Source organism: Anopheles marshallii, chromosome 2 (genome assembly GCF_943734725.1).
Source record: "Anopheles marshallii chromosome 2, idAnoMarsDA_429_01, whole genome shotgun sequence".
In the NCBI taxonomy this organism is placed as follows: domain Eukaryota; kingdom Metazoa; phylum Arthropoda; class Insecta; order Diptera; family Culicidae; genus Anopheles; species Anopheles marshallii.
In genome coordinates this window covers 75,348,541-75,363,042 of record NC_071326.1, presented here as the reverse complement: position 1 = coordinate 75,363,042, position 14,502 = coordinate 75,348,541, and the positions used below count along the sequence as shown (strand labels likewise).

General features: G+C 42.9%; 1 protein-coding gene and 2 non-coding genes across 3 annotated transcripts; 1 reads left to right on the top strand and 2 right to left on the bottom strand.

Annotated features, from left to right (window-relative positions):
• Positions 1-6,312: 6,312 nt before the first annotated feature.
• Trnah-gug (transfer RNA histidin (anticodon GUG)) lies at positions 6,313-6,384 on the bottom strand. The gene has a single exon. It is a non-coding gene; the product is annotated as a tRNA-His (tRNA).
• Positions 6,385-6,742: 358 nt separating this feature from the next.
• Positions 6,743-6,815, bottom strand: Trnav-aac (transfer RNA valine (anticodon AAC)). The gene has a single exon. It is a non-coding gene; the product is annotated as a tRNA-Val (tRNA).
• Positions 6,816-9,865: 3,050 nt separating this feature from the next.
• On the top strand, positions 9,866-14,031 carry LOC128718577 (zinc finger protein 502-like). Its single transcript, XM_053812199.1, has 3 exons — positions 9,866-9,900; positions 10,097-10,315; positions 13,215-14,031. Exons 1-3 carry the CDS (start codon positions 9,866-9,868, stop codon positions 14,029-14,031), a joined length of 1,071 nt encoding a protein of 356 aa, XP_053668174.1.
• The last annotated feature ends 471 nt before the right edge of the window (positions 14,032-14,502 follow it).

Here is a 14,502-nt window from a genome sequence, read left to right as displayed (position 1 = left end):
CTACCTACAACTACCGGATTTGTATGCATTTTTAATGAAGAAAAGGACTGGTTCGGTAGTAGACTGGTTTTACAAAAAAAAACTTGATAATATTAATAAGACTCTTGTCTCGACTAAACCCATAAACAAAAGTTTACAAACAAAACTCTAGAACTATTCCTACACATGTTTCAGAGATTTTGGGACACTCTATAAAAACCGCTTTTTGTTTTGTAAAATTAACGCTAAACATAAAAGAAAAATCAGAAACATTACAGGCAAAGCTGATAACGAGTAATTGCTCAAATAAGCTTACCAATATGAACCAAACAACAAAAATACAGATAGGATGCAGTCATGGTTTTGACTGCAATTGACCGGAGTCACTTACTGATCCGTGAACATTCATGTAATGCGGATGGAATGTTGCCAAACAATATGTACGGAATATGATTTAACGGGCATCGCAAATTGAACGATTCATGATGTTGGCGTAAGCTGCTGTCATCAACAACGAACGAATTGGGTGGTGATTTTGCATCATGCCACTCCTGAAGATCAATTAGGACCTATTGGAGAACCGACACGAACATGCATGTGTTGCAGGTCTTCACATTACATAATCTAAAGGCGACATGTGACTATACAACAAAAAAATCGTCTCATACAACAGACGTTAGATGCGATACAAATTATTTCTAATTCAATTATTGATCTATCATGCGAGCGATTATGGTGCCGGACCGTGGTGAGATAAGTATATTACACCAGAAAGGTAAAGAAGTGAAATCGTTATGGAAAGACAATTAACAGCTGTGCAACCTGCAACCAACGAAGATAGCTATTTTATCGTACACCGGGAACGCGATAAGCCGCTGTCGCCGATTTTTCAACACGTTTCATTTCTTCCAGGCTTTTCGCCCATATGGGTCATGCATGGTTTTTTTTTCGTAGCGTGGCGAACTCTCGGTGTGAAATGTGTCATAAATCTGGCGGTTGCGCAAGGGAATGCCCGCCCGATAAGAGGGATCCGACAGGGTATGACGCAGAAAACGCTTTATGGAAATTGACCCCCCCCCCCCCCCCTCCCCCCTTAAATTTGTTTCGTTGCGTTTGGTGCTTCAATGCTAGATGATTCTGCTATAAACGGCCAAATAAAATTCCCTCAGCCTGAATCGATTATGCATCACGAAAAAAAAAAATCATAGTGATCCCACTTCTGTCAGAAGGACAAATTAAGAAAATCAATGTGTTTTTTCACCGGTTGACGAAACAAAGTTGACCTAAAACGATAAGAGAATGGCTTAATGCGAAATCGTACCAATACGCACCTTGGTTTGGAGGGCTTCCTGTGCTTATTTTTTGCTTCCTTCCCGTTCCTTGCTGTCTGCCCGCTTAACAAGCGTACCAGTGTGACTGGTCTGGACGTTAGCGGACGTCGGAAGGAGCTGTGTGTGGCACTTCCTGATTTTCCTCTACGGATCGATAAAAACGTGTGCTTACGCGCCGCGTCCTCGATAAAGCGAGCGGTGCTTGTTGGTGTGTGTTTTGTTGCTGTATGTTGTGCTTTTCGTGTGTTGATATGTGGTAGGAGCCACGGGAATATCCTTCGGCTTGCGCTTGGTAACTGGTTTGCGGTGAGCGAATCAATCGACAAACGATATATCCCTGCTGAATTCAATATCCAAGTAGTCGGCACAGGAACCGTTGGTGGGTATTACGATTGGAGTATGAGGAAGGATGCGCGTTGTTGCAAAAATGTCGCCTTGATGATTTCTGCCGCTTGTATCAACTCTTGTCAATCACACAAAAACCGTACGGGAAGCAGGTATTTTGTATGATTCCAAGGGACTGCGGCATGCACTATGTTCGTTTCTGTGACACGTCGCAAATAAAGGTGCTAAATTGTGGTGCGGATCTCAAACTACATCTTTCACTCACGGTCGCCCGGTTTCACACACGACCTTACACTCAACGCACGGGTTTTGTCCTTAGTGGGTTTTCTTTTTTTCTCACCGTCTTCTCTTCGCGTTTTTGACTAGCAACGATTGGTAAGGAATGGGACCGGACATAGCAGCTGGGAACCGGGTCCGGGATGCGTGAAAATTGCAGGGCTCGTACTGCCTCGCTGTGTTGGCAATTTGATGGCTTTCGTTGTTCCGCTTCTACCGACTGGGGAACTACACTTAGTCACACACGACAAACATGCCTGGCACTTTGCAAAACACACACACGGTACTTCCGGTTCGGTGACATGAATTCTCCGCGCTGACACTTTTCTCTAGCTTCCTTCTTATTTTTTCACAGTACAAACCCCACTAATACGGACAGATACGCACGGGCGCGAGCACAAGATAACACAGAAAAACCCGCGAGGTTCGCCTTTCGGTGCACGAAAAGATGCTGCAATGTGACAGACTTTTGCACGCAGCCTACTTCCTTGACCGAAAAAGACCCTATTTTCGTGCACCTTTTTTCTGAATGCCTGTGAAGAACTGAACTCCACAACTCCAGCGCTAAACGTACGATCCGAAAATAACCGAGAAGAAAACGAAGACCACACGACGGCGCATTTTCGAATGTCGGACATCGAAGCAAAGTTCGAAATGGGTGGTAGTTTTTTCGAACATGAAATTCAAATTGGAGACAACAGAGTGGAAATTGTTTTCAGTCGCATTAAAAAAATAACAATCGACATTATAGTAAAATAAAACCAATTCCAAAATTAATTATACTGATGTAAATACAGTCAACTTGGCAGAAACCACAAGTCTATATGAATAAAAATTATATCGAAATCTCCTTCATCGAAGGAAAACTATGGGCAAAAACCAAACGGGAGGTGGACTTAATGGTTTTTCTTACTAAAACTAAAACTAACCTAAAACAATACCGAACGGGTGTATACACAATTTGATCAAATTCTTTATTGTTCAATAATATTAGATAAACATATCTACATAGTGTATGCTTTTTGCGGTGTCTATGTAATTCACATACCATCTCATTCATCATATCTTCCATATAGATAAGCGTATTATTCTTTTTAAACAGCCTTTTTTAAAGCTCCTTTCAAGTTTAACCACAGAGATACTTGTACAGGCAGATCCTCAGATACGCAGTACGTCTTATTCGCGGTTTTTAGAAATTTGACAACTGAGTTAGTTTATAGCACAAAATCTATGCAAAAAGGTGTTAATTTGGTCTAAAATATCTTCCTTTGTCGTATAAAACATTTGTTTTAAAACTTTTATGTATTCTTTCAAAAAGTCGCCCGATTTGCTGAAGAAATTTAGAGCAGAGAGGGAAGTCAACTAGGTAACTTTGAAGTATAAAAGATTTTACTCCCGGATTCGACTTAGGCAAAAATATGAGATACGCGGATTTTTCCCGGGTAATAGCGGTCCGCTATAATAGTGTATCTCGAGGACTGCCAGTACTTGTAGGACAAACGCTTTAAGAACTTACAATCAGGAATCACAGTTGACCCATCGTTGAGACGAACGACAAAGGTCCAAGAACGCGCGCTAACTTGAAGAACGCCAGATGTATCTAGCAAAATGCAGGTCATTGACATTTCAGGGATTCGGTTGGTCAGGTATAAACGAGACTATCTTGACTATTTGCAACCGTAATACCGAAATTTTCGAGTTTGGACAACAGCATTCCACGACAAACGCTGTTAAAAGCCGCCTTCAGAGCTATGGATTTCCCTGTCGATGCTGTTTGCTGCACAATCTTTTTTTTTTCTTATTTAGTATTACTTATATGACTTAGTTAGCAGTGACTTTAATTACCGACAATCGATCAGTGCTAGAAGGATGCTCCAAGAACGACCTGAACACAGACCACGCGGCCTGGTGTGCAGACGTACATTACGGGCTATGCATCTCAAATAGATCCCCCATTAGAATTTATGAAACTTTAAGCCACTCCTTATAGGAAATCTTTAGCACGATAAACAACAGTATAATGGCCACAAATCAATAGAAAAATCCTATCAAAACAAATCTACTAACGATTTTTTTTCCAAGGGATTTTTACATAGAAACGTTACATTATGCATGCAAATATCCCCATTCCGAATATGTATTTTTTTTACAGGGTTTGTTAGAATGCCAAGCCCGTAACATGACGCCTGTGTTTTGTTCCGTGTTTAGAGTCTTTTTTTTTGCATGGAATTATTTTTTTTTATCGTTTGCCGTGTTTATATTGAATTTGATAATAGGGATAGATATTCACGAGGGGAAGCCGGATTTGATTTTGCGGAGTATTCTGCTATCAATTTTATCAAACAGGGAACATATAATATCATATAATAAACATAGAAATGTTTAAAGCGCTCTACTAATATATGGAGATAATATGTTTTACACACCAACATGTGTCTTGTATCGATTGATTATTTCACTGATAAATCTTTGAGCTTTTTGAGCCTCAAAAATAAAGTTGATTGCAGAACAGTACGCGAAAATCATTCGTTACTCTTAAAAATCGTTGTATGTACTTGACACCAATCAAATTTAAATGCAAATAGATTGAATAAGTGGCATTGCTCTCTTGGCCTTATCATTGCACAGAATCAAATCTCCATTTAAATCGCATCCACTCGACTTTTCCTACACACTGCCGAGATTATTGAGCGATTGTTTGTGGTGAGTGTTACGCGCCGAAGGGTTTGGGGAAAAGTAACCAAGGTGTTGGCCACACCGCGAAGGGCCGGACACGTGCAATGCTCTTCACCACCGGGATGTGGGATTGTTTTTGTCACTTTGATAACGCGTAAAGAGCTTACTGGTTCCTGCTCCGGACTAGACGCTGTAAAGCCTTCGGGGTATGTTTCTCATTTTGTGACACACTGCACATTGCCGCCGGTAGTTAATAGGGGTGTTAAGAAAATACCACATTAAAACAGGGGTGACAAATGGGGCGTGTGAAATCATTTCCTAATTGATATCTTTATGAAGTGACCAAAATAATACCCATATCACTGACACTGTCAACATCTTAGGATGTTCCATTCTGTGTCCATTTCAATATTGACGCCCAATTTTGAAGAGTTAAAAAATAATAGCATTCAATCAAAGTATTTATTGATTAATGTATAACTTTTGAGTTTACATTTGGTTATTTGGTATTCAAATTTAATATTTTAATTTTAAAATAATTTCGACCATATTTGAACATTCACCAACGAACTTAATCAAGCGTCGTCTATCGTACTCACAAACAGCAAACACTCCAACCACCGAAAGGCTGATGATGCATTCGATGCCTCAAACACACAGCCTACTCAAACACACTCTCGTACCCCGGATTATGTTTCTCCACTATTTACACATCAATTAATTCGAATAATGACTTCTTCCGATTGTTCGTTCGGCAACGAAATAGGCTCACCAAGGAAAAAGGAAGAACCTACGGCGATCCTGTCTCTACGTTGGTCCTTTTGCCACTCATTCGGAGGTGCATTGAGAGTGCGCCTCCGAAATGCACAACAGCTGAATCAACTCTTGCCTGAAGTGTTTACCACAGATTGCTTCCCATGAAGGTCCTCTCGTCCAAAAAAGGTCCTCCAGAAACACCTTTTGCAAGTAAAATGGTTTTGGGAAAGGAAAAGAAGAGCTTACTGGCGAGATCCATTACACATTGATCTTATTGTTGCATTCTCGTGGTTACACAATACGTGATCAGTGAAAGGATGATCACTTAATTATATCCAATCGGTAAAAAAGATCAGCTGCAGAGCCCGCAAATCGACTTGCACCTTTCCAAATTTGAGATTTTCATGTCAGTTTCTCTTCAATTGGAGAACACACTTACAGAAACACTTTCGAGAGATAACTGCTACCGTCACTCTGTGTGTATTGAAGGAACGATATTCCGCTCCCACATAAATCCTTCTAGCCAAAGGCAATGCATTAGGCAAATGAGACATCTAACGTAACACCTACCAACAGGGGACGCAGATCTGTCCTGCTGCCAACACAGAAGCAGCCATCCATAACGCCCGGCAGCGCTAACGCAAGAGCACCCACCGTGTTATTAAGCTGGTTTCCAAGTTCTTCCGGCGACCACCCAAACCAGGTAAACAAACCCTTGAAAATCTTTGCCCAGGGACGTAATGTGGGTTCAGAACACACGACAGTAAACGCAGATGGAGAACTCATGTTCATAGCAACGCTTTCACACTGTTTAAAGAGCTTTTTGCCAATAATATAATCTTTCGATATTCAAAAAAACCATTTCTGGTCGAATCTTCCGTCTTCCGTGACAGTGTTCTAGAGAGGGGCTTGGGAATTTGAGCATTCTTTCTCCCCCTCTCATTCGCACTGCCGTGACCAGGATTCGAACCTGGGTTACTACGGCCACAACGTAGGGTCCTAACCACTAGACGATCACGGCTACAGACGGTGGGTTGAACGAGTTACAGAAAAGCACGATCAAGCTCGAATCAACCCACCAAAACTGGGGCATAAAGTGAGCGAGACTTTCCTCTGGTCAATTCGAGTGAAAGTACACCCAAGCCCCCGTAACCAAGTGAATGGAGAAACATGAAACAACGGCTCAATCAGGGTGGGGTGAGAGCATTGTTCGATGCGATTCAGAGAATGAGATCATTCCGCAGTCACTGACCCGAGTGAGTGAACCGATATTTACATTCCGCAGTCACTGACTTCATTTGATATCATAAAACAGTCACACAATATTGATTTCAACAGATAAAGATCCAAAAGATGGTGATCAAAATGAGGTTCCAGTTTGTTTCCGCCCGGGATCGAACCGGGGGCCTTCCGCGTGTTAGGCGGATGTGATAACCACTACACCACGGAAACATCTGTTGTTCTCTGGACGAATGAATTTCGCTAAACCACACTGCACCGTTGAATGGTCAGCTCGTTGAACAACGTTACCGTAGCATGGTGGCAAATACATTCGTCGTACGAGAGGTACAACATGGAAGTACACATTAATAAATCAACGGAATATTCGATAATACCCTTTAACCGGTCAATGAATGGGAAACTTGACCCACAGGGCAATCGGTGGTCCAGTTGAATGGTTACTGATTATGTTCACGACTCATTACGATAATTGTTTCGATATACGGAGGTAATGTGTGACTTTAATCCCATTCCCTGTTCATATCATCATCGAAATATACACTTGACGCAATATGTCGGATTCGCTCGATTTTATGTCCGATTTTGTCCGATTGATACGATGCAAAATATTCTTAAAAATGCTTAAAATGTAAAACGGTATTCAACGAAACACATCCATTTCTCATGAAGTTGAACCAACTTTGCAAATTAATTGTAAACAAGCTGATGGTTGTTGCTGGCGAGGATTTTTTTAACTATTGGCTCCTTTCCTAGTTGATTGACGGTTCAACAAGAACACAGAGCCTATCACGAATCTCCCTGTTGTTTCATACTGCTGAAATAAAGCAAAACTGCCTTACCAACGCCATGTTGTGTCTATTTCGTCCTTTTTTCTGCGAGGTTTTGTTCTATTGCCATCCCTCGGAGCCGATTGACGGAGGAAAAACAACTGCGAGGCAGTTTAAATTTAATTATAAACTGTTGTTTTTCTACATCCTCGTGCAACCAGTACTCACATTCATATTGGCCAAAGGATCAACGAGCTACCGTCATACGTTACAGCAGGAAGTGGCTTGCGGCCAAATTGCAACCAGACGATACGCCACATCCTGCAACATAAACACGCCACTCGGCTCAGTTCGATGTTTGTCTTAATCTTTCACGGTACCATGTGGGATTTACCGGGTGGATTGTGTTTTCTATTAGCGTTGATTGAAGGTAGCTGAAAGGTTCGAATGAACTCTGGAGGAAGACCTCCAGAGAATCCTCGAGTCAATCACTTTTATTTGCTAATGTGCAATCGATACATACTGGGGCCACCTTTGGACGGGTTTTGACTACGTTTCCAGGAAAAATGAATCGATCACGTCATATCAAATCAGTTCAAGCGATTTGGAACACCTCTGCCGTCGGTATCTCACTAATCGGTTAATAAGGTTTTGCCAAACACATAAACTACCTTCTGCGACTCCAAGGCCGCCTACCACTGCGATAAGCTTAGATACGTTATCTAACATTACGGATCCTCCCTCGCTTATGTACTTACGTTCCTCCTCCCTGAGACCTCCTGCAGCGGAAGATCGGAAAATCAGGGATTAGAGTGTTGTTTTCCTTCGCATTTGGCCAATCGCTTTTCCGATGAATGAGATCTCGTCCATTTCATTCCATCGCTCGCACCATCTCCTGTTTGTCGTTGCCAATTAACAGTTGCGCATGGCATTGACGTCACCAAACGGAACAGGATGCGCTTGTTCTTCGCGTGCGCGGTACGTTATCTCTATCTGTGGTCATCTCGCTTCTCCTAGTAGTTTGTGCTGCCTCCTTCTCACTCTCCATCACGCGAAGACCTCCTTGGCGTCTTACAATTCTCACGCACCAGAAGGAGAAGGATCCTTATCAGGTAGTCCATACTACTCCATTACCAGTCCTGGATGCCTTCCTGTCGCGCCGAGGATCGGAGAGAAGAGATAAATACATAATCCTTCTAATTTTCCTAAATCACTAATCGTTCTCACCCTCCTTACGGACCCGTCGTAGGACCTGTATATGTATGGACAAGTGCGAAATGAGCCGTTCGTCCATCTTTTTTCCAAATAACGTATGTGTTTGGAGCATTACATAGGAAGAACACAATTCTCACATAAATGACGGGTCGGGCAAGCGAGTACTCAACCTCCAGAGCAAACATCTTCCCCTGCAGAATTGTAAATCAGATTTGGAAAATAAATAATCGCTTATGTGCAGCGCGCGTGTCCTCGCGAAATGATCCGACTGTGACCAGAGCTTGAACGGAACCATACCGGTGAGTGAAAGAGTGGGCAGATTGTGAGAAGTGAGTTCTCCGTTTTTCAAGCGTGACCGAAAACAACAAAACTCTCCGATGCAAAAGCCTTTCCTTATTCACTCTTTTCCGTTTGTCAGAGCTGACGAGGTCCCAGAAGGTCCGCGGATTATGTGCAGATCAATGTCGTGTGTCCTGCCTTTCCATCACAGAGGGAAAGGGAAAACGGCTCCCTTGCTGTCCTAGGTTCTCCCTTCCTATCTGCTGGTTCTTGTCCATCAGAACCAGCTGCGCCACACACATAAGCGTTAAATTTGTTTACCTTGCTGCTTCCAGTCCGGATTTTCTACTTTGTGCAACGCTATCCTTACGCCAGGGCATAGCAGCCGAGGTATGCGGAAGGACTTCCCTTCGACCATTCCATCCCGAGAAGGAGCTGTTCGAATGGCGTCGAACTGTGCTGGCCTCACTTTTGAACGAACTGTCGGATCGAATAGGTGCAATTGGAGTTGACACCACCGACGAAGTTGTGTTGCGAATCGGAGTCTTGTGAGTGAAGGAAAACCATACCATTCGTAGAGATGTAATAGTTGTTGTGCGAGATCTTCAAGGAAAGTGACATTCCGTAATTGCCCAAACTTCTTCAGAGAACGATGTCCTGCTAAACACAATGTGCAATCAGATAATTGTGAACACAATTTGTCTCTAATTGTTTGTTTTGTGTGCTAAACGGTCAAATTATCCACCATTTCCGACGTCGCCTTTGGGAAGCACTTCACAACGGACGGCTTGAGAAAGCGCCTTATTGTGTTGAACTTGCATTGAACGACATCCCTTCAAGCGTTTTCCCGGTCCCATTTGTGTTTTTATGTGATTTCATGTGTATGTGACTTCAACAAAAGAATCTGTATCAAAAAACTCTCTTCTGTGACGCGAGATTCCTGCTCAGTTCCCCACTACTCCGAGGATATTGTACAAATCGAGCGTCTCACAAGGCCAAATGGACGTCATGATGGACTGGGATATCATGGACATGTAAGTAGATTAGTTTTTATATCTTAATATTGTGCGTCGTCTTATTGTCCTTGTAATGATCGAAGACCCTTGGAACTGACCCGTAAAATGAGGTGTATTATTTGTGACATTTGGTTTATCCCGACATCACTTCGAGTTCTTCCTTTAAAGTTTGTGCATTGGTCTAATTGCTTTCGTTATTTCTTACTCTAAACAGCTTCAACTTCCACACCGAAGACCGAGAGCTGGACATAGACATCCAATCTATTCTACTGAGGGAATCAAGCTACGGTACAATACTCTCGCAAACTGAGGAGCATCTCATGGGCCCAACAGCGGAATGCCACACAACAAACCCTGAACAACCCGATTCCGATCCATCAAGGCAACTCGCAGTGGTCCATTCATCTTCATGTTGGAAACCCTCCAAATGCACGTGAGTATGCCAACGGCTCCTTACCTACACGACGTCATTGTAGGAAGGTTTTAGATTTGGAGCAGTTCCCACTTTGGGCATATCGTACAGAAGGATTAAGACATTACATTCGCACCATTTGAGGTTGATAAATCCGAATCGACAAACGCACGTCGTGGTTGGGAGTATTTCTATTTGCAGTAAACTATTTGTTAGTTACGCAAACAGGTACGGATTAGCGTCTAACAAATGAGTTGTGGCGTTGGAGATGCAGAGAACGCTTTTGTCCTTCCATTTTGGGTTGTTGACACGGTTCTCATAGTTTCCATTTTGTTGACATTAGACGGCTTCCTTAAAGTCAACACAGTACAGCATCCTATTCGTGCAACTAGAATTAGTTTCACTGTGGTGTCGTTCTCCACAGAAGGTGCATTCTTTGTGAACGAGCTAGGTAATTGTGTTGGAAGAGCGCTTTTTGCAGTGACCGAATTCAAATTATAACTTGATTGGCTTCATTTAGGGATATGAATACGTAATGAAGTGATCTCGAATGGAAAGTAGTGAGTTATTTCATCGCAGATATTACGGAGAAAAATAACCGATGAATCCATATGCACGATTCTACCACATATTATAGCAGAGGTATCCAACTGTAAATGATGCTCAACTGCACATGACGCGCAGGATGCTGAAGGACGTTTTTCATTCCCTGGTTCATACTAGATTGAATAGAGATATGCATGGAAAGAACGGAAAACCCCCTTTCAAACAGAATAATACTTTTTACACGCGAGCAGAGCTAAGAAATGTTGCTTAGGCTAGCAGCAAGATATTTGAAGGTTCACAAACTGGATAATGTTAGAGAAATTCAAACAATTATTCTACCGTTTAACAAGAACTCGGGCAAAAGACTCTTAGATTGTTAGATCTAAACGTTAATCCAGGATAAATGAGAACCCACTTTCGCAAGAAGGTCAATTTCCGAAAAGGCTTCTTGTCGACACCTCTCCAATACACACACGTGTGACGAAAAGTTTATTGTCCGTACTTCCCGTAATCCCAGTTCCTTCCCGGGTCACGTTGTTTGGACTTGTGAAACACTCACTGGACGGGGTCGATCGGAATCTATTTGCTCGTTAAAACACAAAACTCCAGCAAAGAGCAACATTGCAAAACTTTTGCACAACTTTCCCGAGCTCAATCTCGATCTCCACTGAACCGTTTCCAAAACGGATAAACCGATGGCCGACGTTTCCTTCACGGGCTTTACATTGAACCTTCTGTGTGATGAATGTAACAATCGGAACAGTAGGACAAAGTTTGAGACATTGATAAATGTTTAATGACTCGAATGAGGAACATATAACGCTTTGTTTCTGAAAAATTGATAAATTGGCTGTTTGCCCTGTCGAAAGATGTTTGATTAGCCTGGAGAAGTTTGAATTAAATTGGAACGGAACCTGCAAATAGCGAGCAAGCTTGACTGGACGACGAATATCACATATTTACTATAAACTTCAAGATGCTACAATTGTATGTACAATTGCAGCGTTTAAAGCAATTGTAAGTAGGTTTCCTCTACTTTAAGGAGTTTTTCAATTATTTCAACTTATGGTGTGGTTAAATAAGACCAAGATATTATGCTGTTTACTTCAAATCAATTTTTTTTCGCATTTCTATCTTCCATATTAACGATTGAATCCAATCTACGCGAGGAAACTCTCGGAAGCCATACAGTTTGGTGCAAGATTAGGACGTACGACTTTGCCCGCAAGAAATCAAACCGATATTTATTCAGAAATTGAATTTATTTATCAGCGAAGGTCTTCCGTTAAAAAATGTGCGGAACAAAGAATGTTACTTTCGCATTAAATGAAACTTTCGTTTAACTGAACGCACAAAAACTCAAACATTCGTGATTCGGAACATTAAGAAAAGATGGAATGAAGTCGATGCAGGAAGCCTTCTTTTTCCGTTTTTCGCGTGATCTTTTGGAAGCATATTTAATGAGCGGCAAAGGCAAACAATCACTCGCTTGCTCATTATCGCTATTTGCATAGGCACAATCCGGAAGAAACCGTGAAAAAGGTAGTCGCGCTGTTTGACAGTCAGTGAAACAAATGGAAATATGCGTTGGAACTGCGGTACTGCATGATTTATGAAGTTCTCCAATGGTATGTCCCCCTTTCAAAGTGTCCATTGCAAAGGGTTAGACGCTATCCGGAAATGTTCCGTGACGGGAAGTTTGTGCTAAATACACATCAGCTTCATTTTCCGACTCGACGTGCATTGGAACACGATATAATAATCGAATGATGCGGAAATGTAGCGATCATTGCATAATTTAGGTCGACCATTACGGTCAGGTGCACCGTTTCCGTGCTAATCAATAGCAGCTGGAAGTTCTAGCATACTCAATTATTTCTCAAAACAATAGAAATCCCATACAGAAGCAATCCACGGCGGTAATTTATTATATCCAAGGTTCCTCCGGTGCCTTTTTCCCTTGCATCTATCAAACGACCCCCATTTCCACACTTTTCCTCTGGCGAGCATTTGGCACAGAACGAAAGAAAAAAGCATTTCCAAAGGGGCGTTGCCATTTTGTTGCGCGAAGGACCAATCAGTGCTCTGTACTTGTCGAAAGCAGGACGACAACAAAAGGACTCAAACGGAACACCGGTTGATGGCGCTCACATCTCCCGCAGATGAGATTCGATTAGTTCTGGCGAGCGATTGGCTGTGTTTAGTTCGCCACAGATAGCTCTTGTTTGCGGTTAGATTTAGATATACGACCATCTGAAGGTATTGTCCATTGACAGAATTCCATCTTCCGACGGCATCTGCACTGGAAAAGTGACGTTAAACTGTGACTCCGGTTGAGATTAATGTTGTGTGTGTGTGTGTGTGCTAATTTCAGAACTCCGACGTCCGAGCTTCACAACTCCGTGGACTGTGATGAACTAACTCCCGCCATGCTGAAGGAGGCCAGTGAAACGGAGACCCTGTACAAGGGCCATTCTTCAATTGTTCCGCCAGACATGTGCTCCAGGGATTCGAATCCGTGTGATAACAACAATCTCCGACCATGTCCTCACTGTAACAAACACTACCCGTGTCGGTCTACCCTCGACCAACACCTGCGACGACATACGGACGAAAAGCCTTTCCAGTGCGCCGAATGTCCCAAAGCGTTCCGACTCTCATCCACACTGTCCGCACACAAGAAGCTGCATGACCAAAGAGGACCCAGTCTGCGGTGTGAAACGTGTGGACGAGTCTTCACACAGCCCAGTGCCCTGTCGAGCCATCGGCTGCTTCATCGGACGGAACGGCCACATTGTTGCAATCTTTGTGGAAAACAGTTTGTCCGTTTGCACGCCCTCAAGACACATGTCCTCAGTCACGCCAACGAACGACCTTTCGCGTGTGATCTGTGCGGAAAAACGTTCGCCGAAAAGCACGTCCTTGTGCGCCACCGGAAGACGCACAGTGACGAACGACCGCACGAGTGTGAGGTGTGCTCGAAAGCCTTCAAGGAACGGTATGACCTACTACGGCACACGCTCATCCACAGTGGATTGCGACCCCACAAGTGTCCCGATTGTTCGAAAACTTTCATCCAGTCCAATGCACTGGCGAAGCATCGGAAGTGTCATGAACGGGAACGCATTCTTGGCCACCAGATGGATACGGTGGCCTTTTCTGTGGCTAGAACGGAAACTACGTGTTGTTAGGTGTGGATGTGGTAACAAGAGCCAAGATGGGACTATGCAACAAGTGACTAAGCGGGCCTATATGGGACATTGTCGAATGTTTGATTTGATTTGGACAATAAATAGACACGTGTTTGTGTAAATGTTATCAGTGCTAGCATTACTCATTCTCCTACGTATTCATAGAAGATATCTTCTTCATTATCAGCACAACAAGCTCATGAGAGGCCTGCCGTTTCTGGTTTTCTGTGACTTTATTTACCCTGGAGCTGGATAGTCAGTCCTGCGTACGAGGAATTGGTCCGTGAATTTTGGTTCGGTTCGTTTGTGTGAATGCCACCGGGCAGCCCCTCATAGAAGATATAATTTACTAAATATCCCTCCCGCCCCTCATAGAAGGGCCACCCCTCATAGAAGATATAATTTAATAAATAACAGGTTGGCTGATAAGTCCCCGGTCTGACACATAGATGGCGCCGCTAGTATTAAATG